The sequence below is a fragment of the Podarcis bocagei genome (genome assembly GCF_964188305.1).
Source record: "Podarcis bocagei genome assembly, chromosome: 7".
Taxonomy (NCBI): domain Eukaryota; kingdom Metazoa; phylum Chordata; class Lepidosauria; order Squamata; family Lacertidae; genus Podarcis; species Podarcis bocagei.
The window spans coordinates 59,425,845-59,452,665 of NC_138132.1; the positions used below are offsets into that span (position 1 = coordinate 59,425,845).

Here is a 26,821-nt window from a genome sequence, read left to right on the forward strand (position 1 = left end):
CATGAGATTTGTCGTTCACAAAGAAGCATCTCTTACTTTTAGTGAAAAGACCTGTGTGATATTTTTAGAAAAAAATTGCTTTTGTTTAATACAAATCGGTTACTGGGTTCAGGCTCTAAAAAAACCAGTCATGGAAGTTTAACACAGCAACTGGCTACACACTGCATCAACTGCCTGATCCCTAAATTGACACCAAGAAACTCTGTCCCCCTTCCCCGCCAGTGCCTGAAGCATTTTACACTAAAAAAAAATATAGATAGCTTACTCAAAGCATGCAAGAGTCAAGACTGACAGCTATGTCAGCATTCAATTTGTCAGTATTCATGTCTGTTTGGGAGGAAGCCAGACTCACAGCTCATCTTGAGAATTTGCTGTGCACTCTATTTTTGTACTACGCCTTTCAAACTCAGGAGCACATCTTAACACACCTTGAACTTAAAAGCCCAAATCCAACGAAAAGTCCCACAAAAAATAATGGGATAGTGGCAACTAACTTTTTCCACTGGTTTCAATGGAACTTGGGGCTAAATTGCATGCCACCAGAGAAATGCACAAATTGTATATAAAGCCTTATCCACATGAAATGGAACTAAGGGGCGAATGAAGCTTAGCCCCATGTGCTTAGTCCACCATATTTCACTTTGCTCTGATGCTTCAAGTGCTTTTCTCTCAACCCATTGCATAATTAAGAAAAGTGAGTCAGGCTGGTGAAAATGCTGCTTGAATAGATGAGGGCAGGTGGGGTGTGTGATTTTGCTCCCCATGCCCACACATTGTTTTTCATACAAAAATAATAAAGAAAGGGGTGAAAAGACACACACATTCGCTTTAAGTGTGACTAGCGGACACACATGAATGCAAACATGATTGGCCCATTACATTTGGTTTGGGCCTTAGTCACAACTAAGTTTAGCTAGAGAAGGGTCAAATTTTTTATTTTTATTTTTTGGTCTCAGCAGACAAAAATCAGCTCTTTAAATATTGCTTTCACCAATGGGAGAACAGAGAAACCAACATATCAGTGATCTGAAGGACAATTCCAATACAGTATTTACAGCATTAATTCTTATATAACTTAAGCAAAAAAAAGCATAATTTTCAACAGTTGCTATGTAAGCTATTTGCATAGTTTTTCTTATCATGCTGTTTATTCATTCATTGCATTTGTATCCTTTTTCTTCAATGACTTCAAAGTGGTGTACATGGTTCTCCCTGTCCTCATTTAATCTCCACAACAACCTAGTGAGGGAAGTTAGGCAGGGAGGCAATGACTGGCTCAAGGTCACCCAGGGAGCTTCCTGGCTGAGTGGAGATTTGAACCCTGGTTTCCCAGGTCCTAGTCCGACACTCTAACCTTCACCGTCTTACCTCACAAAATATTTCCATTTGAATGATCTTTTCTTCATTAAAGCTAGACTCAAGGGAAATGCTTAAATAAATGCCACCACTTTAAAAGCAGATTTCCCCATAAATTCTATACTGAGTCAATAGTCGTATCTTGAAATGCATCTTTTTTACATGCAACTTCAATAATAGGTTTTTTGGGGGGAAATCTGGCCTTGTATAATTAATGGTTATTAGCAGTACATACTCCTGACAAAAGTATAGATATGATCACTAATGTTCAATTTTAACACCAGAATTAGATAGCACTGGTATTGTTAACAACAGAGCTGGAAAAATCCCTGCCACTGAAGCTTATGAATTTCATCATCTCTGTGTAGTAAGCTTGTCACCTATACATTTGATGCTGATATAACAGGATTTAAAATATTTCTTGCCATGCCTCCTGTCAGGGAACTGCCATCAGAGCATCAGGTGGTGGAGGGACTCAGGCAGGATGAAAGAGACTCAACTGCTGAAGCAGGGACCAGCAGGGGGAGGAGTGGGTCTCTGAGGGAATGCGAGCAGGAGGGAGGGCTCAGGGAGACTTCCAGCGAGAACAGTGGGGAGGTATCGGAGTCTCCCATAGGGAGACCCATACCTCGCAGGAAACTGTCACGCCGTGAGTCCAGGAGACGCGTTTCCGTTAAGGAACTTCTTTGCTGGAAACGCTTCCGCAGACAGCCACTGTCGGACTCTACTAGTGACTAGAGCAGACATGTCTGAGGAGCTCCGTCACACACGGAGGTTTGTGGGGGCGCACAAACTCTGAGGGAGCACGTTTTCACGCACAAGCAGCTAACCAAACCCTCACAGCAGTCCGACAGTCTTTGTACGCTGCCTGTGCAAGAGAAGGCATCATGAGCGAACCAACCGGAACCGGAGGAGCAGGGGCTGGAGCTGGTCCAAGCTTGGAAGATAGATACCGAGCGTTGGAGGTTCAACTGGCCCTGCAGACGGCGAGGCTGGAGGAGAGAAGGGCTCAGGATGCAGACAAGAAGGGGAGAGCCACTCAATTCCCCAGAAAGGTACCAGGATTGGTGCAGAAATTTGGGGGGGACCCCAAGGACTACCATGCTTTTAGGACAGAGATGCAATATGCCCTTAATGTGCAGTTCGATGAGTTCCCTGATGAGGAATCGCGAGTTGCTTTTGTAATTGGGCATCTTGAGAAAGGGGCTAGAGACTGGGTGCGACCCCTAATGGCAACGCACAATGACATACTAAAGGACACAATGAAGTTCTTTCGTGCAATGGATATCATGTTTTCCAGCGATATTGAGGAAGGGGTGGTGCGCAGACAGCTAATGGCTTGTAAGCAGGGGAGTCGATCTGTCCGTGAATATTGGACTGAGTTTACCATGCTGATTCACAGACTGAGTTGGGATTTATCGGCGGCACCCGTTCAAATGCTATTTGAAGAAGGTCTTTCTTCGGGGGTGAAAGACGAGCTGGCACGGAGCCCCAGGGCGGAGTCTATGGATCAGCTGACCAAATCTGCGCTGACCATAGGAGCGCGGCAGGAGGCAAGAGCCTTGGAGAGGCGGGAAGGGAGAGGGGAACGTTGGAAGGAGTTCCGCATTCCAGACATTCCTGAGCCAGCTTTCCCGCCGGCAGAGCCGATGGAAATCGGAACAGCGCGCGCGCGCGCATTTTCAAAAACCAGCGAGGGAGCTAAGAAGGAGGGAAAGGGCCCCCGGAAATGCTATCTCTGCCAACAGCCAGGCCACTTTGCCAGAGTCTGCCCCCAGAGGAAGGAATGGCAAGGGATGGTGGGAGCTGTTGAGGGGGGAGAAGAAGGGGGAGCGGAGCAGGTAAAAGCCAACGCCTGGTTGCCACAATTGGGGCACTGCAGCCAGGCCAAAGAGCAGTGAAAGTGCCCGTGCCAGAAGCTCCTCGACCTGCTCTAGTGATTGAAGTGTCGCTAGAGCTGCAGAATGGGCACCCCCTAAAAATAAAGGCGCTATTGGACTCAGGCAGCTCCTGCAATTTTATGAGCAAGGAGTTTGCTGCTGAACACCAGATACAGACCATCCCTTTAAGCAACCCCCTGCAGGTGACCACGATTGATGGCAGGGAGTTGTTGGGAGGAGGAGTCCGCTTGCAGACTGTCCCAATGATAATGAGGGTGGCAAGGCACACAGAACTGATAGCGTTTAATGTGGCCACCCTGGGAGGCGCTCCCATTATTTTGGGAATGAGCTGGCTAGCTCTACATGATCCGCTGGTTGGCTGGCATCAAAGAGTGGTGTCCTTTGGTTCAGCACATTGCCTAGAACACTGCAAAGGGGAGAAGGGTTCCGTAGGGGCCCAAGCCACCCTAGCAGGGACTGAAGTAATGGGGAAGGTGAAGGTACCACCACAGTATGCAGATCTCAGTGACGTGTTCAGCGAGAAGGAAGCTGACCAACTACCACCTCATAGACCCTTTGATTGTCAGATCAATTTACTCCCTGGAGCACAGCTTCCCGTGGGCAAGTTGTATGCCATGTCAGACAGGGAAATGCAGGAGTTGCGAGGGTTCATTGACAAGAACCTGAAGAGAGGCTTCATCAGAGAGTCCAAAGCAGCAGGGGGGAGCCCAGTGTTCTTTGTGGACAAAAAAAATGCAGACAAGCCGAGACTTGTATGTGATTTTAGGCGGCTGAATGCAGTGACTGAACCGGTGGCGTTCCCTATGCCCAGAATTGATGATATTTTGACCATGGTGAGGAAGGGAAAGATTTTCACAAAGCTGGATCTAAGGGGGGCGTACAACCTGATACGCATAAGGAAAGGGGATGAATGGAAAACCACCATGTTTACCCCTTTGGGGGCGTTTGAATACCTCGTTATGCCATTTGGATTACAAGCAGGCTCCGCGTGTTTTCAATCTTTTATGAACCACGTGCTGGGCCCTTTGCTCTACAAGAATTGCGTTGCCTTTCTAGATGATGTGTTGGTGTATTCTGAGAATGAGGAGCAACATGTGAGAGACGTCAGAGAAGTGTTGAGCAGACTGCAAGCCAACAGGCTGTGGGTCAAACTGGAGAAGTGTCGGTTCCATACCAAGGAGGTGGAATTCCTGGGGTACCGCCTGTCAGACAAGGGATTGGCCATGGATCCCGGCAAGGTACAGGCAGTGCTGGAATGGAAAACACCCAAAACCAAGAAGGATGTGCAGAGGTTCCTAGGGTTTGGAAACTTTTATCGTAAGTTCATCCGCAACTTCGCCCATCTGACGGCGCCCATCACTGACTGTCTCAGCAGTAAGAAGAAGTTTGTATGGACGGCGGAGGCGGGGCGAGCGTTTGAGGAACTGAAAAGGGCCTTCGCCTCTGAAGAACAACTTCTGCATGTGGATTTACGAAAGAAGCTAAGGGTTGAAACAGACGCATCTGACAGAGCCATAGGGGCGGTGCTTCTTCTGCAGCCGGGGAAGGAGGAGTCGGAGTGGCGTCCGTGTGCCTTCTTCTCGCGGAAGCTGAACAAATCCGAGAGGAACTACACGGTGTACGACCGAGAACTGCTTGCTATTCATGAGGCGTTCCGGAGATGGAGGCATCTGCTAGTTGGTGCACAACATAAAGTGCAAGTGTGCACGGACCATAAAAATCTAGAGTACTGGAGAACGGCGCGAGTGCTCAACCAAAGGCAGTTGAGATGGGCCCAAGAGTTCTCCAAATTTAACTTTGAGATTTGTTATGTGCCAGGCCCAGAGAATGTTAGGGCGGACGCTCTCTCACGCAAGCCTGAATATTTGGAGGGGGAGGGAGCACCCGAAGAAACCCATATCATTCCAGAGGACCGCTGGGTGTGTGGGGCGACTTTGGTGGGGCAAAGGGAATTGGTAGAGGGTACGGTGCAGGATGCATACGCCCAGGGGAAACTCAGGGATCTCAGAGGGGAGGAAGACAAACCCGGTGGTTTTGAGGAGAGAAATGGGGCATGGTATTATAAGGGAGCGTTATATATACCTGAAGGGGAATTGAGGGAGAAAGTACTCAAGCAGCTGCACGATAGCCCCACAGCAGGGCACTTTGGGCAACACAAAACCATGTGGCTGGTTACCAGGGAATTTTGGTGGCCCAAGGTCAGGGAAGATGTGCGGGAGTATGTGAGAGGGTGTGAACAATGCCAAAGAGCCAAGGGGGAGAGGCAGGCGCCGGCTGGTTTATTAGAACCACTGCCCACACCTGAGAGACCGTGGGAAGCAGTGGCAATAGATTTTATGACTGATCTGCCAAGGTCTAGAGGGAAAACAGCCATCATGGTTGTAGTAGACCTGTTAACTAAAATGGCCCACTTCATAGCCTGCTCACATGCGGTTACAGCAGAAGAAACCGCCAAATTGTTTGTAGAGAATGTGTTTAGGTTGCATGGCGCCCCCTTGAGGGTGGTTTCAGACCGAGGGAAACAATTTACTTCCAGGTTCTGGAGGAAGCTCATGAGCTTACTGCATGTAGAGGTTAATTTCTCGACGGCCCGTCATCCTGAAACCAACGGGCAGGCGGAAAGAGCAAATGGGGTTCTCCAACAATATTTGAGGTGTTATGTTAATGACAGAGAGAATGATTGGGTGGAGAAGCTGGCGTTGGCAGAATTTGCCTACAACAATGCAGAGAACGTGTCCACGGGGATGAGCCCCTTTTTGGCTAATCACGGGTGCCATCCCAGAGCCTTCCCAGGGGGGGAGGGGGAGAACTGGAGCGTTCCAGCTGCAGAACAGTTCGTGGAAGAAATGGAAGCGATCCATCGCCAGCTCCAACTCAACTTAAACAGGGCTAAGGAGGAATATAAGAGGCAAGCAGACAAAAACAGAAGGGAAGGTGAAAGCATCAGGGTGGGGGACCAGGTGTGGCTGTCAACCCAAGGGTTGCCATTCAAAGGAGGTTGTAAGAAATTAAGACCCAAAAGGCTGGGTCCGTTTGAAGTCATACAGCAGGTCAATCCAGTGGCTTTCAGGCTCCGGTTACCGAACCACATGAAGCTGCACCCAGTTTTTCACAGGTCGTTGCTGTCACCGTATAGAGGAGACAGTGAGGGGAGGGTCACTAGGGGACCAGCAATGGAGGAGAAGGAACACAGCTACCATGTAGCGGAGATCCTCGATTCCAGGTGGAAGGGAGATCAAGTAGAGTATTTGGTAATGTGGGAAGGGGAACCGGAGTCGGAAAACACCTGGGTTAGGGCAGAGGATGTCAATGACGAGGTTTTAATAGAGACTTTTCATCAGAGGTTCCCACGTAAACCTCAGCCTGTAGCGAGGTTCCGAAGGGAATACTTTGCCACCACCGACGAGGAAGAGGAGTTGGAGGGGTTCCCAGATTCTGAAGAGGAGGAGGATTCAGCTGGCCAGGACGACGATCGATGGAGAGAATTGTTCGAGACGTCAGAAGATGAGGAAGATTCGTTTCGGGGTTTTAGCCCTTCACCTCCCAGGGGGGAGGAATTGGGAGGGGGTGAGGGGGGCCCTGGAGGGGGGGTGGATGTCAGGGAACTGCCATCAGAGCATCAGGTGGTGGAGGGACTCAGGCAGGATGAAAGAGACTCAACTGCTGAAGCAGGGACCAGCAGGGGGAGGAGTGGGTCTCTGAGGGAATGCGAGCAGGAGGGAGGGCTCAGGGAGACTTCCAGCGAGAACAGTGGGGAGGTATCGGAGTCTCCCATAGGGAGACCCATACCTCGCAGGAAACTGTCACGCCGTGAGTCCAGGAGACGCGTTTCCGTTAAGGAACTTCTTTGCTGGAAACGCTTCCGCAGACAGCCACTGTCGGACTCTACTAGTGACTAGAGCAGACATGTCTGAGGAGCTCCGTCACACACGGAGGTTTGTGGGGGCGCACAAACTCTGAGGGAGCACGTTTTCACGCACAAGCAGCTAACCAAACCCTCACACCTCCTAAGTAATACAGGCACCTTCCCACCTGCGTGTGCAATCAGCATGTGCATGACTGCTGACACACATGCCGTGTTCAGCACTCAAAGGGAGCAGGGTGGGAGCAGAACACAGCAGAACGGGATGGACTGGATTTGCACCCATCCCACTGGCACGTGTGGCAGCCAGGAACCCCTGTGGAAGCAGGGATTCCCCTGTACTAATATTGAACTACCAGAGAGAGAGAATGACCACATGATTTGCAATCATCCCTAGTTGCGTATCAATGCAATTGTATGGCCAAAAGAAGCAAAAAATCATGATTTGCACCTCAATTTTATCCTTTTAAGCCATGATATTTGGTGGTGGCGACAGACTCAACCTATTTTGGCTATTTTGAACTACGTTTCTTAACTGTGTTATTATTAAAAGCAGAGTTTAAAGAAATGTTTGGGCAATCTTGATCAACTGATATTTGATGTTGAAACAGTCTAGTAAGCCTTTTAATACTACACCAAAGCTCAGATTGTAATCAAGTTTCATTTCAAAGAATTGACAAGGTCATTTAGGAATTTCATCCCTGGGAATGTAAGAACTGGAAGGTTACATAGCTCAGTGTGTTGCCCAGCGGAATAAGTCAGCTGGGTTTTTCATTCTTACTATGCCAAGTTCCTTGGGAAAGGAGAAGGATTAAGAAAGATGTTCAATTTGCAGAAAAATCATCAAAAATGAGTAAGACAAAGCACTGCTGAAACCTTCTAAACTAGGCATAAACAATGTATTATCAACAGGCTACATACTGCCTGCCAAGAAATTTTGTCTGGAATAGATTTTAGCCAAGGAGCGAGTTGTCATATGCAACTGCAGGACTTTGTATGGGTCAGGGAAGAAATCTTGGTGAACACTTGATTCACGGAACATACACTGACTTATCACTTCTAGAAGCAGTGCTAAGGTACAGTAAAGGACTGGATAGGGGTTAAACTGATATTCAGTTCAGACAAGGAGGTATTGCTGGTGGGTGTTTCTTGGTTGTTGGTGTTCAAACTGTTCTGAAAGGGGCTGCACTCCCCACAAAGGATCAGAGTGTTTGCTGTTCTGGAGTGTTTGGGAATCAAACATTGTCACTAGAAGCACAAGGAGCTTATGTGGTTCAAAACAACTTTAATCACCTTCATCTGATACACCAGTTATGACCATATGAGGATGGGGATAGCTTGGCCACGGTTACAGACACACTGGTAATCTCCAACTACTGCAATGCCTTTAAACGATTATCTAGAAACTGTAGTTGGTTCAAAATAGGACCATAAGATTATTAACTGGAGCTGGCCATTTCAATTACATTATGCCAGTGTTTTATCAGCTTCACTAGTTTCTGGGCTGAATTTAAAGTGGTGTTTTGAAACTTTAAAGCAGGAGCTGGGAAAATGAGGCCCTCCAGATGGAGTTGGGTTCCTACTTTCATCGTCCTTGACCACTAGCCATGCTGGCTGATGGAACTGGAGTCTGTGTGCCCCTGTAAAGTGATACAAGTGACTATTAGGAAGACGGCCTTCTTGGTTGTAGAACACTTGCTGTAGAATAACCTCCAAATAGAGGCCCTACTAGTACCTACTTTATTGTTTCTTGGGCAGCAGGTGAAGATCTTCATAGCCATCCAGGCCTTTTAAACACCTAGCATTTTAAACTTGCAAATTCTGGGCTCTCATTGTGTAAGTGTGTTTTATTTTACTGAGCTATTTAAAAAGCTCTATGCTGCATTTTATTATCTTTCTTGATGCTTGTAATTATTATCTTGCATTTTATTCTCTGCCCCGTATGCTACCCAGGGAACATGTGTTGATAAGTAGCCATATAATTCTAGTAATAAACAAAGATAGGAGTACTGCCAAATATAGGAAGGCCAAGTTTCTATAACCATGCCTTGCCAATTGCTTGAAAATATTTCCACTTGCTGAAACATGATGGAGAGTAGTATGCATAACTTTTGAGCTATTCATCTCTCCTCTGGGCATATAAGAATACAATTAAAATCTCCATGAGTAACTTCTCAAAAGATCACAATTTTTTCATTCAGTTTGCAACCCTGTACGTATACGCACACCCCAAAAACAGCAGTTGCACACTTGTAAAGTTATGAAACTTTGCAACATTGGAATTTGCCCTGAAGGTCATTGTAGGGCACAAATTTCAAGTTGAACATGAAATAAAATGTCAAAGGCCAAATGGACAGTGAAAGCAAACATGAGTGGGTGGATAGTATTGCAAATTTGAATCTGGTAGACCTGAGATTGACTCCTGTCTCTGCCATGATATACATTTGCCATCTGTAAAATGGAAACAATAGTCCTACTTCTACAGGTACAAATATGAAGACTATAAATTACTTTGAAAATTAGAAAACTTGCCTTGTAAAAATAAAGGGTGGTAGCTAATGCTTGGTCTACTCAGAGTAGAATCAATGAAATTAATTGACATTAATCAGTAGGACTAGCTAAATAAACAAGGGGGTGTCCGAGGACAACAGCTACCATTTGTAGTACATTGTTTTCATGGCTAACAACAATTGCTTTTACACCCTTGCAAACTTATGGTTATAGACTCAAAGGCTGGAAGAAGATAGCCCTCCTTGTTATGAATGAACATGGAGCGGACTTTCTGTGTCCATCTATACTTGGAGCAAGAGTGGAGAAGAGAAAGTGCAGCCAAGATATCCTACTGTGTTTGCTCAGGTGGACAAACAGAGCAGGGTTTGCAGTGCTCAACCTCTCTCTCCCTGTCTGCTGTCACCACCACCCCCAGCCATAAAGTGCAGTCAGAAACTAGGGACAAACATAGTCACCAGAAAGCAATATTTCTACACCACAGGCAATCAGGTGAGTATTTTTGTTCATAGGCATAGTAGTTGATTTAACGATTTACATCTAATTAATCTTTTTTTTTAAAAAAAAAATCAGTCTTTAGGCACATTTTTCCTAGACAGCAATCCACTTCTTTCATTTAGATAGGGCTGGGAAACCTCTGCCGTCGTGCCCCCAAGTGCTTCTGGATGACAACTCCCATCATCCCTGATTGGTCATGTGGGTTGAGACTGATGGGAACTGAAGTTCAGAAACTTCTGAAGGGCCAACCTTTTCCTACCCCTGATTTAGGACCTGGAAACTAAAATCAACACATATTTCTCAGTATGCATGACTGCATGACCAGCCAGCACAAATGACCTAGATGGTTGCACATTTCAAACAACAATTACAATGTATCCCAGAAGAATACTACTCTCTTTCAGGTCCAACAATAACTGGGTTTTCCTCACAGCTAAGGAAAAGCCCTTCTTTCTGAAGACCACTGTTGACTGGCCTCATACTACCAACCATATAAGAAATATGGGTTGCCAACTGACCAAATATCTTTGCACCAGGGCACATGCATTCAATATTCGGCAGCTATCAGCTATCATTTGAACGAAATCCAGTTGCTCAATAGGAATCCAGTCTTCAAAAGCATTCTGTGATGCGGATTTCAAAAGCATAGGCTACTATAAAGAAAAATATTCAAATATTAACTGCCCTGCTCCATGTACACATGCAAAAGTATCAAGATTTTGATAAATATTTCCTTATCAGCAAAGGGAAACAATCAAACGAAGACTGGCATGGCCTGTAGCCTATTAGAACATAATGCAATGTTAATTTCATTTCCCCGGTGCAGTAACCATCTCCTGAAGCAGGATCTGCAGGAATAATTCACACTATCTGTTGAAAAAGCAATGTACAAGTAGCCAGACTTTCATTATAATTGTTTTTAATTAGCTCCTGTGTAAAAGTACAACTGCATTCACATTATGAGCTCCCATTTTTTGGAAGAGAACTCACAATAATAGAGTCACAAAAATAAACTGTAATAAAGGAGACTAGTTACTGCCTGAATGGGACAGACAGTCAAAGAGACAGACAAACAGACAGATTGGCATCCAAGTGTAGTAGCTTACATGGCAGAAGTCACAGAGGAGCATAATGCATTCTATAACTGGAACCACACTATGACAAGTCAATGACAACTGTGCAACACAGGCAGTTTTCTGCTGTGAGTGAGTATTCTATCAGCAGGTAAAAACTAACGAAACCTAAACCATAAAATCCATAATTATCACACCATTGATTTTATGTGATAGCTGCACCTCATCACTCCCTTGTTGGAGCTCTCTGTCGAAAGGGCTATACCTGTCAGAACAGATGCCCGTTTCAGGAGAAAGTATTGCCCATGAAGTGAAATAGAACAACTAAATCAGGTTATGTACCATAACTGGCCACAAAAGCATCACCTCAATGGTAGCTGTTGGGATGAGCCACTCCCATGATTCCTCATGAGATCCCAGCCTCAACTCCCCCTTTCTACCCCTTTCTATGTAGACAAAGGATGACATTATGAGCCTGTGGCATGCACCACACTAGCCCAGAGGCTTCAAAAGTATCTTCAAAAATGTCTGAGTAGCATCTCTGGTACAAAAGGCCTTTCAGCAGCTAAGGTCGCAGCACAAGTTGCAGCCCCTTTTAGATAAACCCCGGCTGGTCATTGTGACCCATAACATCCAAGTCATATTTAATGGATGTTGTACATATCATTGAAGACTAGGCTACTACAGTTGATTCAGAACATGTAACTGGACAGTCGGAACACATCTCACCAGACTATATAACAAGAAAAGAACTATCAAACATTATCTCAATATATGATTACAGCAGAGAGACTTTTGTGTGGACAAAGATGGAAAGACTTATTGTTTAATATGGAGGAATGGTTGTTGAGGTTATTGGAGACAAAGCAGATAGGTTTGAGAAGAGAAAAAACATTGCTGACATTTGTGTGAAAAATAAAAGGAAATAATCCAAGACATTTGGGTCAGAGGATTGAGGAAATATTGCCTAACAGAAAGTAGATCAGTTGGATGTCATTGTAAAGTGGATATTTTGAATAATTTCTTGCATGTAACTGACAGACAGAAAATCAGAAGTCCTTTTTATTTTCTTCTTTTCTTTTTATTTTCTTTTTAGGTTTTCCTTTGGTGTCCCCTACTCTGGGCCATTTTTGGGGTCTAAGGATTACACACACATGAAGGGGGTGGATAGTTGGTGGAAGGACCCTGAATGAGAGGCAGGGAAGGGAAGACCTTCCAGAATGAGAGACTGGGAGAAGGAAAGGAAAGCTCCTAGGTAAGAGCTGCGAGGGTCCATCACTCAGTGTGAGACATGGGTTAAGAGAGGACTCTGCATTTTCTGTTTCCTTTTTCTCTGTGTTTTTCTTTTTATTTAGATTGGTTTCTTTTATCTTATTGTATTATGAAAACACTTTAATAAAATCTTATTTTTTAAAATATAAATACAGCGGTACCTCGGGTTAAGTACTTAATTCGTACCCGAAGGTCCATTCTTAACCTGAAACTGTTCTTAACCTGAAGCACCACTTTAGCTAATGGGGCCTCCTGCTGTCGCCACGCCGCCAGAGCACGATTTCTGTTCTCATCCTGAAGCAAAGTTCTTAACCTGAAGCAGTATTTCTGGGTTAGCGGAGTCTGTAACCTGAAGCGTATGTAACCTGAGGTACCACTGTAAATCTCATCAGTTCTGAATCAACTGCAGTATTTTCCTGACTGTTTCAAAGTGCTGGTTTTAATATTTAAACCTGTGTACACTGCATAATATACAGCAGGGGTCACTAAGATGGCACCTGCAGGATGGCCTATGGTACCTGCAAAAGGTCTCTGTAAATATAACCCCAAAAAAATCAACAATGCACCAGAAAGTGTTTACTCTTTCTACTCAGTTCCTACTTGCACCGGCTCGCCCTCTCCTACATGGACCACACACTCTTAAACATGCCTGAATTTCACTGGATGCCAGGTTTGTTCATCCACCCTCCCTCCCACTCCGAACAGAGGAGAGGTATAAAGAACTTCTCCATGTGAGCAAGTATAGTGGTGGCTGATATAGGTGCCTTTCCCCCCCATTATTAAAGAAGGGTGCCGGTGGACAGGAAATACTCGCATGATTTGTCTTTTTCTGCTTCTTTAGATGTGGCTGCCATTTTGTATTATGCCACACCCCCATAGCATCCATTTTGTGACACTTTCTCAAAATTCCAAATGTGCCCATCAAGGTTAATGACCCCTGGAATACCAAATGAAACCTAGGAATCTGCTGCCACATGAACCTGAATGACCATTATAATGATCCGAGGCAAGTGGGTATTGGGGAGAACTTCTTTGGTGCTGGTATCCCAGCTATAGGATGCTTCTCCCCCGCCCAGGATGGCTCACCTGGTACCCGTTTTCATGACCTTTACTTGCCATATAAACTTTTTTATTTGCCCAGGCCTTCAATCATTAGAACTTTTATTGCTGCTCACATTTGAATTCTGGCTTCAGCTTTATCAACTGCTGTGTCATTTATGGTGTTCAGTTTTTTTTAAAAAAAATATTTCTATTGGATTTCACATTGTTTTACATCTCATTAATATATATAACGCCTTGAAAATTATTTGAAAGGCTAGTACACATATATCTTTGAATATAAATACATAGCTGGCACAGAAAGAGTAAGGTAACTGCTATAAAAGTTATGGAAAAGCTTACACCCAAAATGGGACAATCTGAAGGCTTTAAGTTACTCTATATGGGAAACCCAGTAAGAAAAGCACTGCTAGCTTGGGACATGTGGCATTATCAGATTTGCTGGTAATTAGCTAGCTTGAAGGTGAAAGTCTGCAAAGTACTTTTTGGCACCAACAGATTCATAGCAATAATGGATTAGCCAGTGCTAGAAATCTGCCACACGTTAACAGGATTGGAGAAAGGTAAAATTAATAGTCAGGGGTCAGCAAGGTTTATCTTGTCTGGGCCGGATCGGTCCCGCGGAGATCCCTCTGTGGGCCGGATTGTGCGCGCACCCCTGTGATTTTCAACGTCTGCACATGCGGAGACGCCATTTCTGACACCGCGGAAGCGAGTCCCTGTGCTGTGCGGGTTTAGCGCAGCGCACAAGTGGGCAGCTCAGTTCAGGTGTGGCTCATGGGCCAGTCAAATGACCTCCGCGGGCCACTTCTGGCCCATGGGCCTTAGGTTGCCCACCCCTGTTAACAGTGTAGCTAATTCAAAAGCCCTTCAGACTGAGTATATGGGAAATGATGAAAAACCTCAACATCATTTCTTTTAATTGTGAAGTTGGCAGCCCCTGCCTACCAGTACAACAGCAAAACTCAGCCTCCAAGAGAGAAAAGTTCCTGCAAACACAAGAGGCACTCCAGGTATGCAGAAAAAGTTGTGTATGTGTGTACACGTAGGTTTCAAGAGACCTATGGGGAGGTGTGGAAGGATAAAGGGAAGGAAGGCTGACACCTAAATGTGTGCATTGCTCTCAAGCTGCCCTGTAACTTTTGAAAGCATGACAGCAGAGTGCAGGAACAACACAAGACTATTCATATTGGCAGCTGGAGCCTAACACAAATGGGGTACATCATGACCACAATACCCTCCAGCTCAAGATTTCTTTAAAAGGGTACAGAGGGACTGGAAAGATAAATAGTTCCCTTAAAACAGATCAACCCTTAAAAGGACTACCCGTATTTTTCGCACTATAGGACGCTCCCGACCACAGGACGCACCTTGTTTTAGGGGGGGAGAACAAGGGGGAAAAATTCTCCCCCTCTCTGCTTAGCACCCCTTCAGCAAAGCGGCAGGAGAAACGGAGCCCCTTCCATTTCTCCTCCCACTTGGCTGAAGAGGCACTGCGCAGCTCTCCATCTCTGCTTTTTTCTTCTTCTATATTTCACCAAGAACACTTTTATTAAACATGAAAGATGCCAGGGTGGTAAAAAAAGAAAACACCAGAAAAACCTATGCTGCATTTTAAATTCCTCTTTGCAAAAGGGCTAAAGCAAGACATTTAAATGTCCCACCAGTGCAGAGTTCCCTTTTAGTTTGTCCTGCGTCTCTTTATTTCAAGAAAAGGCAGAAGTGAAATTTAAAGCTGGTTGCATGGTTTATGAGCACGTTTAAGGATTTCCTTATACCACCAGTTCTCAGCTCAGCTAAAAATAGTTTGCAAGAGCTTTGCGATCTCTGATAGCCTAGTATCTCCCCCCCCCCCTTTTTGTAGTTCTTTTCCACATATAGGTTGTGGGGAGGATGTAGCCCTCCATATATTGTTGGGCTCCAGCTCCCATCAGCCAGCGGTGATGGGATTTGTAGCCCAGCAACACCTGGAATGTCACAGCTTCGCCGTCCCTGATTTTGGTTTCGTTCCCACGTAAGCTAAGTGTGCCATCAAGTGCAGCTACAGTTGGATTGCTGCACCTGAGGCTGCAACAGCCGGCACACTTATCTTGGGAGTGAGATTCCCTCAGCATCGCTGAGACTTGCTTCTGAGTAGACCAGAGAGGCTTGCCCTCTGGCCCCGCGAACTAAGCGCGAGCGCCATTGAGTTCAATAGGAACCTTCAACGCAGCGCGCCTTTCCTCGGTGCAGCCCCGCACAGGATCTGCTTCCTCGTTCAGGTTTGCATCCTCCCCCAATGCAACGGCGGTGCAACCAGGAGCGGATCCCTCACCCCGGAAGAGCGTCCCTTCCCTCCCAAATTGGCCGTGCGCTCCAGAAGGGGGGAGGGGGGAGAGACACGCCGCTTGCCCGCCTCACCCAGCCCAGACGGGGGCGGGCGGAGAATGTCAGCTCGAACAACTTCCTACTGGGCTCCCAGTGGCAGGTGGTTTGTTTGTTTGTTTAAAAAGTGACCTTTTCAACTGGAGTGTGGAGAAAGCGATGAATGGCCAAAAAATGGGAGGTGGCTGACGCACTGCACTCCCCGGGCCGCCGCCTGTCCTGCCTGTGCATCTCGCTCCACCCCGCCGCCGCTGCTACGGCTGCCGCGGAGGAAAGAGGCACCGGGACGCTGCCGCCTGGGGCAAGGCACGGGGCCGAGACAGCTGCGCGGGGAACCTGGACGGCGCTCCTCCTCCTCCCCCTCTCTCGCTCTTCCTCTCTGCTGAAGCCAGGAGAGTCTTGCTCTCCCGGCTTCAGCAAAAGGAACCCGAAGCCTCCAGAGCACAGCAGGGCCTCCCGCTGTCTTCCGGAGGCTTCAGGTGGCTATCCTTGAAGCCTGGAGAGTGAGAGGGGTCAGTGCGCACTGACCCCTCTTGCTCTCCAGGCTTCAGCGAAAGCCTGCATTCGCTCCATAGGATGCACACACATTTCCCCTTCATTTTTGGAGGGGGGAAAAGTGCGTCCTATAGAGCGAAAAATACGGTAGTTAAGCTGTGGATGGGGCACACCCATTCAGCAGTTTGAAGTATTCTGGAAGGGGCAGGAATTAAAGAGTCTGCGCACCTTCAGGTATGCATTTTAGGGGAGACTTCATAGCTTAGTGGGAGAGAACCCATTTCACACACTCCAGTGGAAGATTCAGACACAGATGTCCTAGTTCTATGCCTGGGCCCTATTAAAATAGGAGAAATGATTTCCCTATCACTTACTCCTCTTGATTACTCACAGGCAGGGTTTGAAATTAGCAAGGTGCCAGGTGCATTTTGCGCCTAAACATTCTCCATTTGTGAGTACCTCCAAAAGTCTGGGTGCCATTTTTTGCACCTGGCTAACACTCAAGAATTACTGAAATGTATTTTCTTTGAAGCCTCAAAGCATATGTTAAGGATCAGCAGTATGTTAAGGAGTTTAACAATAAAGAGTAGAGTGTTTTGAAAACTTAAGTATGGTACTGATATTCTTACTGTAAACACCAAATTAAACATGTATTAACAATTTCTGCTAAAAATGTGATATTAACAATGTGTCACTTAAGTGAATTGCGTATTAATTCATTTTGATCAAAATAATAAATAAAAAGTGTTGCTGACACACCCACCCCATGGTGATTAGACATTCTGTTTTGGCGCTCACAATCCAGGTTTCAGAAGACGTTTGGCTCCTAGCTTTCCTATCCCAGTTTCTAACACTGTTCACAGTCATGTTCATATTACTGAACACTAAACTATTATCACATAGTGTTGTCTCCCTCTTTCAGTGCTGAAAAAAAATGTTTAATACCAATGCTGCTGGAGATTAAATAATAAAAACAGCAAAATATTCATATAGTTTATGCGTTTGGCCTTAAAATGAGAAAATTAAAGAGATTTCAGACTGTTACCATCTCATTTCTCCAAAGTGAACTGATTTTTTTGCTGAACTATGCTGAAGGAAGGAAAGATGAATTTGTCTCCAATCTATTAGCAACGTCATGTTTACTTGCACTACAATACTGGAAAATTAGCTCATTTCCGCCAATGAACTCTGGATGGGGGAAAAATGCATGGTTACGGCAAATTAATTTTATTACATTTAGAGAAAGTAAATGTAAAAGTAAAAGTGATGTGCTTTGGTAGAATTAACAATAAGAAAGAAATATTTTTGGGAAATACGCTGAAGTACTCTGTCATCAAACAATGAGTAGGGCAGTAATATGTTCAATGTGACTTAATTTGGGTAAAAAATGGTTACTGGTATTATTATTATTATTAAATTTTTATACTATCCTATACCCATAAATCTCAAGGCAATATCAATGGATGGGTCTGTGAACTTTTTCATATATTGCCAATCTACCAAAAAATCACCCTAATAGCTACTCGTACCATTCTGGAGAATAATGAAATATATACAGTTGACCCAAAGGGTTTTCAAAATGTAGTAGCATGACAGCTGATTCTATGTTGCTAGATTTCCGCATATAGAATGTCAGAAACAGGCCATAATAAAGTGAGATCATTATTATTTTTGTCACTAAATTGTATAAAATATAAATGCTGATTACTAAGGCAGCTATTTAGATTAGAAGGTATTTTTGGAATTAAGGGAAGTGGTGTTGCCACTTCAAAGACTACCACGAGAGCCCTACCTGCCTCCTGAATTGATGAGCAAATGTGAAAGTTATTGGCTACCACGTGGTGTGAGAGCTACTACTGGATAACATGGTTATAGGAAATCCCTGTCCACACTGTCTTTTCTTTGCTGTTGGTGTTAAGGGAAAGTTGTCGGATCAAGGCTGGTATGAAGTGCAGGGCAAAGAGGAGGAGGGCTTCCTTGGGCAACACGCTATCAGGCAAAAGTCTAGGTGGTCAAATTTGGCTTGTGGTTTCTTAAGTGCCTGGAAAGCAATGTATGATGTAGGAGAATGTGAGCAGTATTAAAACTATGACTGCATGTGGAGCTTGAAGGAGCAGCTGCAATCTTTACCTTTCTAAATGAAAGATGGGGATGTTCAGAGAGGGGAGGAGAGGCACATGAGAGCAGGGAAGGAACCGACTGCCACACATGAGAGTGTGGTTCCCATCCAATGCATGCAATTTAGTTACAATGAACCTCTGTGGAACAAACACCCTTTTGGAATGGTGATTCTCCCCCTCCCCGCCCAACACACATTTTCTCTCTGCTAGGCATCATTCTCTGTTTAGTTTTCAGCTTGTCTTGTTTTATACAGTGCTGTATGGATTTTTTTGTTTACTTATTGACATTATGACCATTTCCAATATGTTTTTGAATTGTTATACTTATTGTTAATTTGATATGTGGTGAGCCGCTTGAGGAACAATTTTGTGGAAAAGAAGCATACAATTAGACAGGTGAGGAAAACTGATACTGGATTATTGTGCAAAGATTCAAATGGACTGTCTTACCTTTCAATTTACTGGTACACAACTAATGGATAACATTACTCAGGAGCCTCTCTGGATATCCCTGTATAAGAACTTTATCGCCTTGTCTACAGCTGTTCCATTAGTCAGCAATACAGAATGGGTTCAACTGCTCTGTGGTATGTACAAATTATTTTAAGACATGCATTTTGTTGATGCACCTTGCTAAACCAGCTACTGTCTCATGTATTTTATTTCTGAACCTTCAATAATAAATTCAAAGCATAATGAAAAACTATTTTTAAAATGAAAATTATTAAAATGGGTGGTGTGAAAGAACATAGTACAATACTTTTATGGGCAAAAAAGTACTGCAAGATTATATTCTCCATGAAGTACAGGTAATGGTGGCCAGTAAATTCAACTGCATTTTGGCAAAGAGATGACCCTGCTTTGAAGGCTGGGGCCTTCCAATCCTACAATTTATTATTTTAAACTCTGGACAACATGTCTTTCCTATGTCTAAACCAGACCCTGTAGCTTGATGGGTGACCAGGAAGGAAGCTAAGCTTGCTTGAGTCCACTGAAATTCCAGTCCTGGAGGAGGACTGTTAGTAAGTGGTAGGGCTGATCAGCTTGAGAGACAGTACAGGTAGGAAATGGTTTTGATTCACTTGGAGGGGGTACAACACGCTTCACATGTATGAAGTCCAAATTTCCATCTCTGATCTTGCTACTTAAAAGGATCTGAGATAGCAGAGCAAAACCTATTATTATTATTATTATTATTAATCGAATTTATATACCGCCCTATACCTGGGGGTCTCAGGGCGGTTCACAGAATAAATCTATACCCGTAATGCTGGAGATCTACTGCTGTCCAGGCATGCAGCATTTGACTAGATGGATCAATGGCCTGACCCAATGTAAGACTGTTCTTTAACCAACACCTGCAACTGGATGAGCACCACTAGCAGAAGATACTAATACTACTCAGAGCAAGCTAAAAGGTTAAGTAGCCAGCACTGCTAGCATCTTGTAACACTGCAGTCAGGACAGATATACAGTGGTACCTCGGGTTAAGAGCTTAATTCGTTCTGGAGGTCCGTTCTTAACCTGAAACTGTTCTTAACCTGAAGCTAATGTCGCCGCGCCACCACCACACAATTTCTGTTCTCATCCTGAAGCAAAGTTCTTAACCCAAGGTACTATTTCTGGGTTAGTGGAGTCTGTAACCTGAAGCATCTGTAACGTGAAGTACCACTGTAATTGGATCAGAGTGCTGGCCAGAGCAGTGGGTAATCATGTATCTATAATGCTACACCATGAAAGCAATTTATTTTTGCAAAATAGACAAGTTATTAGGGAAACAAGGTGCTATAAGAATAAATAACTATGTGATAAAGTAGAGTTTAGGACATACACACAACAGTTGGAACATTTCAACACGGAAGCCCATGAGAGAATGGTGGGTTCTGCCATACAGGATGTTCAAGCTCTGATTTCCTGCAATGAACAGGGAGTTTGAATAGATGGCCTACAAGGCTCTCTACAACCATAACAAAAACATCAGAAGATTTTGTCCACAAGTATTATACTGACCAGTTTTCTGAGATCCAAAAGCTATCCGCAAAGGTTTGAAGATGTAGTGCGTATTAACAAATAATAAAATTATAAATATAATCATATTTTTGTTAGGATTACATTTTAAATGATCATCATTATAACACTTAGGTCAACACAGGAGTTGCCAAAATGAAAGATCATGAGATCTGCTTTGAGCAATGATTACTAATCTGAGGTTTATCTTGAGGTTGTTTTTTTTATGCAGCCTTATTCTGACTGCGACTACAGAGCACAATATTACCGTAGTTTACCTCACAAGTCAATGCATCTGAGCAGCACACACTATTTCCTATGCTTTCTCAACACCCAATGCCCAACTGTGGTTGCATTTGGACGTAATGTTCAACTATGGCTTAGAGATGTGCATGACCCTTGGGCTTGTTAGCTCTACCCTCTGGCATGACCAAAAGCTTTCATTTCCATTTACATGGTTAGTCTGAAGTATTATTTGGGAAACAAGCCAAATTCAAAATGTGGTTTATGATCCTGGCTTGTTTCCCAACCACAGTTGAAACAAACCACATTCTGAGCTTAGGCACCTCAAGAACTTTGGTTAGCAGGTGGGGTATAAATACCCCTGAATACATAAAATAAATAATAGAACACAGTTAACTAAGCAAAACTTCCAATATTCTCCTTGCATCCACCCCAGAAAAAGAGCTGAACTATGATATGATGTGATGTATGAATGGACAGACTATAGTTACAGCTTGGCATCTGGGGGCTGCTATGCCTAGAGACAGTAGCGATGAGGTGATAGAAAGGGCTGTAGCTTCATGTTAAGAGCATTTGCTTTGCATACAGAATGTCCCAGGTAAAATCCTGTTCAGCCAGGGATAGGAAAGACTCCTGGTCTGAAGTCCTGGAGAACAGCTGCCAGTCTGTATAGCCAATACTGTACTAGAAGGGCCTACAGTCTGACTCAATAGAAGGCAGTTTCCTATGGTCCTAAATGACAGTAGACACACAGCTCTAAACCATGATTTGGTTACATGTTTGGAAGCACAAACTATGGCTTGGGATCTAAACTATGTTTATCGCAGAGCATCAAACTACTGAATTTAATGCCCACACTAAAACAGGGGACAGTACTTAAAGAAATGCACAAAAACAACATCTAACAGACAATCAAGCCTCAGCCACTTTCAGAAGTACAGTACAAGCCTATCTCAAAATTACAGGATTCTCCAGAAAACAATGCACATGAAGAAAAGGTTTGTCCATTAAACTACAAATTTCTACAATAGTAATTGATATTATATTATAAAAATGCAAAGTAAGACTTCTACACCTGTCTGCAAGATGGAAGGGGAGGTGATTTTTCATAATCTGCTTTGCAGGAGAAACTTACAGGAGTTCCATTCTTTGAAACAAGATTTGTCAACAGAAAGTTTGGAATTCTAACTGGAACTCTTTTCTTCAGTTTAAGCAAACACTTTGCACTCCAGAGGTAACATTACATTTACTGCAAAGGTTCATATGGGGCCCACATGCCTTGAAGCAGGTTCTAAGAGAGACATATACAGCTACCTGAATAAATCCACATGCAATGCCAGCAATAAATATGCAGCTAAAATATTCTCTCTTCTACACATTCTAACCTTCTGTGATTATGGGACAATGTGTCCACCCTGCAATGAAAAACAATAATGCTGACTCTGCAATGGCACCAGCATTTGTAAAATTAGAAAGTAATGAAAAGTCGAGGTAAAAATCCATATATACACAAGATTATTACGATTAAAGATACACAAATCAAACAAGTAAAAGCTGCAAACTACCTTGAAACTCCAAAAGCCAAATTGTTTTGCTGAACACTGAAGGTTGTAACTAATGTTAGTTCTACCCAGAGCAGACCCCCTAAACTAAATGGGCATGACTAACACATTGTTGACAGATGTTACATATCGCTGTAAAAATCATTTGAAGTGTACTAAAACACAGTGAATGTGGAATGCTACTACAGTTTTAAAAAAAATTCCCAAGCACAGAAGAAACAGGCAGCATGGCTACTTCCTAGAGAACTTTAAAATGCTTGCAATGTCGAAAAATAAAAGCAAAAAGAGCAGACAGGATATGATGGAGGCACAAGAATGGGGCTTTGTGCACAGGTGGGGCATTTTAAGACACATTGAAATACCTTACATTTAATTTACCAAATGTGTGTGTAACGTGCCATGGAGGAGTTGTGCATCAACTGCGCAGATGACTTACTTCCACGCCCTCTTTGTACTGCACACAGGCAAAACATTTGTATTCAGAAAGGCACCTATCTCCTGGGACCTTGCATAATGTAATATTATGAGTGACAAAGATTCTCTTTAGAAAATGTGGATTGTACAGAAAATCAAGTCTTTGCACAGGCCGATAGATGAGGTAACATCCCCTCCCTGATGTGTTGAACACACAGTCCCTGGTAAAAACCCAAATGTATAGCCCCTGAATGCCATGCTCTTTTTCTCTGTGTGTAGTAGGCTTCCTGGCATGCATTGGAACACATGCTGCGACAGCACAGAAAGACTCAATCCTCGGCGTGTCCTTTGATACCGTGCACATGTGCACCTATTGCTGTGGTACTCAAGAACATGAGTAGCATGCATTTACTAATTTTCTTCCCTCCATAGAAAAAAATATGCACATGAGTGCTTCTCCACCCTTTTACATGTACAATGACCAAATAGCACACCACAGCAAAAATATATAATCTGCGTAACAGGAGATGTGAAAGCTCCCCCCCTTCCTGCATTTCAACTTGGATGCACATAGCACACAATGGTAGAGGAATTCCTATATTCAAAGGAAACAAAGAAAGGAGTGCACTACATCCCAATTTGAGAGAAGGAAGAGAGAAAGAGAGAGACTGACTTGCATCTCAGATAGGAACAGGAACACATTCTTGCTTCCCACGCCATGTGCTCCTGGGCCAAGATTGCCAGACAGCATTTTAAAGAGACCACCCCCTATTAAAGCACATCATTTGCTGCAGAATAAAATGAAAAATGCTACAAGAATCTCACATACGCAACTCATATGAGTTATTGTGGATCTCCAGATTAAAAAATAAAACAGTAATACAGGGGTCTTGGTGGCCACATGCTCTCCCCTATGCACCCACCCAATGGCCATTATGCTAACTGCACCCCAAATTCTGTCAAATTCAAACCTGAACAGCTGACAAATCTGGCCAATCCCCAAACACACTCCAGGCCCTTTCAGACCTCTGCAGCAAGACAACTCTGTCCCCTGCCCCAATGCCAAAAAGTAAGGGCACAACAGCATTGCCTTGAGTGGCAATCATGTAATCCAGACTAGCCCCCAAGAACAATCCTTCAACAAACCTACTCCGCCATATATTTTCCAGCCTAACCTAGCTAGCATCCCAACCACCTTCCTGACATTGGTATCACTGCCGCAAGTTCTTCACCCCAGCTTGTAGGTGTGAGTTTTTGGCCAAGTTTCTACTTCTGTCCAGTATTTCTCAATGCTAGCCTGCGAGCAATGGGGGGCCCCTCAAACAGCACTGGAGCACAGCTATGGAAACCTCAATGCGAAAGGATCCTTAAAAAAGAAGGAAGAATCTGCCAGCACATGTGGAATAGCACAGCCTGGCCACTGAGTAACTTCTGACACCCTGGGCACCTGGGACTCGACCTGTGGGACCTACCTCTAGGTCCAAAGGTATAGAAACACTTAAAAAGAAAAAAGGAGGTAAAAGGAAAAGTGAACGAATGAACCTTTGCCTGGAATACTTGCTCTTACCAATCGATACATTAAGTACACATTGCCGGGAAGCAACTGCTCCACCGTTTTATAACCTTGACTAGGGCCTAGTCACACTACCCGCCCCTTTTATTTTCCCTACCATAACCCCACTTCCCCCTCCCCGATGTGATCCCCTTCCCGAGGCCTCTCTCCACGGTGGAAAAAAGAGATACTGGGGGTTGGGAGAGAGGGAGAAAGAAGCGCTAGCCATGTTGGTCTCCTCACCCCACCACTCCTTGGCTGTAGTTCGCCTTCTTCCACGGGGTGCCGGTGTAGGCGGGCTCGTCCGGGCCAGCTTGCGGCCTCCCCAGGGGCCCGTCCCCCGGCGCCGGGACCCCGCTCTCTCCAGCGGGCCCGAGCAGGAGGGTGTAATTGAGCCCGAAGGTGCTGGCCTTGTTGTCGCGCTTCCTCTTGTTGCTGGCGGCCGAAGAACCCGAGCCGGCGGGCGGCGATGAAGTGGAAGACGAAGAAGGGCCAGCTGCCGAAGAGGCGGCGGCGGCCGGAGAAGGAGAAGAGGCGGCGGCGGTGGAAGAAGAAATAGAAGAAGACGAGGAGGAGGAAGAGACGGCCGCGACAGGAGGCGCTGGGGCTGCAGCCGCTGCCCGGGCGCCGGGCCTGCCTGCCCAGGCGGTGGCGGCCGGCGGCTGCGGCGAGGAGGCCTGCCGCCGGTGGAGGTGGTGGTGGTTGTGCTGCTGGTAGTTGGCGCTCTCGAGCGGCAGGAAGTCGGGCTGAGGGTCGCAGCGGGGGCCGCGGGACATGCCGGGCGGCGAGGCCGGGCCGACCCCGGGGTTGGCGGCGGTGTTGTTGCTGCTGCTGCTGGAGGCGGCCGAGGCAGGCTGCTGCTGTTGCTGCTGCTGGGCGCGCTGCTGCTCGTGCTGCTGCTGCTGCTGCTGGAAGTAGAGATTGCGGACCCCTTGCGTGGTCTCCCAGATCTGCATCCACAGGCGGTTCGAGGGGCCGAGCTGCTCTGGCTGGAACCAGGCGATCCGGGGATCCATCAAACGGGGACCCGGCCCTCGAGAGACTGGGCGGCGGCGGCGGCTACTCCTCCCCCGCCTGGCCCGGCCCGGCCCAGCCCAGCCGGCCGAGAGCGCGGCGGCGCCCACCGGCTCGCAGCGCTAATGGCGGGCGGACGAAGGCGGCGGCGAGCAATGGAGAAAGAAAAGGGAGACTCTCCTCCGCTGCGCTGTGTCGGCGGCACCCTCCTCCTCTGCCCAGTGAAATGACTGGCGGTCCGGGACGAGAGAGGTCGGCCGGGCGCTGAGTGGCTTCCTCCTTGCTTGGGCTGCTCCCACTATCGCTGCTCCTTCGCCGCCGCCTCCAGCACACAGCAACCCCCGCCCCTCTCGGCGAGCGAGGCGGGGCCCTGGCGAAGAGGTGGCCGCCGCCGCCGCCGCACGGGCCGCGCGTAATAAAGGCGTGGGAGGAAGACGGAGAAGGAGGAGGAGCAGGCGGCGGCGGCGACGAAGGGAGAACCGCGCTGTGGCCGGGCTTGGCTGCTGCCGAAAGCGTGCGCGGTTCAGGGCTCGGCTAGGCCCGGCCTGGCTCAGCCTGCCTCTGCCTTCGTCGTCGTCGTCCTTCTCCCCCTCAGGCGCGCTCCAGTCCATGGAGTTACATCCTCCACCATGGCAGTCGCACCGTGGCGACGGGCCGCGCTGTACACTAGGCACGCACACTTCTTTTCTCCTTTCGAGATTATTACTGTTACCATCATCATCGTTATTTCGTGATATAACAATAGGTCTTACGTCGTTCTTTCACTTGGGATGGGGTGGGGGGACACACAGACACAGCGAAGAAGCTCCCGCGTTCTTCCGTAGGAGGGGAAGGCGCGTTTCTGGGGTCACAGAAGGGGGAGCCCTTAAAAGGGCTGACCCGGGATCATGGGGCTGGTCGTGTCGTCCTACCCCCACCCCACCCCCGCGTCCCATTTCTTTCCGCCGCGTGAAAGGGGCCATCACGCAACTCCCATCATGGCAAGAGTCCAGAGGTGCAGCCATGTTAAGTCCTGGTTACGGCAAGCGCCAAAATCGAGACCTCTCGGCGCCTTCGAGGACTTGGGCTGCCATTCTGTGTATACGCGCTGAACTGGGACCGAGTCCCATTTGAACGGGAAAGGACTTCACTCCTGAGCGGGGCAGGCGCAGGGTTGCGTTGAAACTGATTTTATTGCGGCATGGGCTTCTGTGGACTAGAGGCCATTTTATCAGAACACAAACACACACACACACCCGAGGCATTTGAAATATGTGTAACACAAAATGTAGTCTTGTGGCACCTTAAAAGGACTGCTTCACTTAATGCTGCAGAAACTTTCAGGGAGCTACACCAGCGGCGTGCTTCGGCTGTTCAGCCTAAGCTTCACCATAACTAGCTGGTGCTTTGAACATTAAAAATCCTAGCAACAGTACTCCTGTAAGAACAAAAGAAGCTCCGGTTGAATCAGATTTATGACCCAACTATTCCTGCATCCTGTTGTTCATCCAGATGCCTGTGGGAATCCTGTTGCAAGTAGGA

General features: G+C 46.0%; 1 protein-coding gene across 2 annotated transcripts in view; it reads right to left on the bottom strand.

Moving 5' to 3' along the window:
* The window catches only part of TENT4B (terminal nucleotidyltransferase 4B), a 55,145-nt gene extending 29,102 nt beyond the window's left edge, over window positions 1-26,043 (bottom strand). The window contains exon 1 of one of the 2 annotated variants that reach the window (XM_081201166.1): window positions 24,530-26,043. In XM_081201166.1, coding sequence (XP_081057292.1) covers window positions 24,530-25,302 — 773 coding nt within the window. In that variant the 5' untranslated portion in view covers window positions 25,303-26,043. The remainder of the gene's footprint in view (window positions 1-24,529) is intronic. The other variant, XM_081201165.1, reaches the window with a different exon arrangement.
* Between the last annotated feature and the right edge of the window lie 778 nt (window positions 26,044-26,821).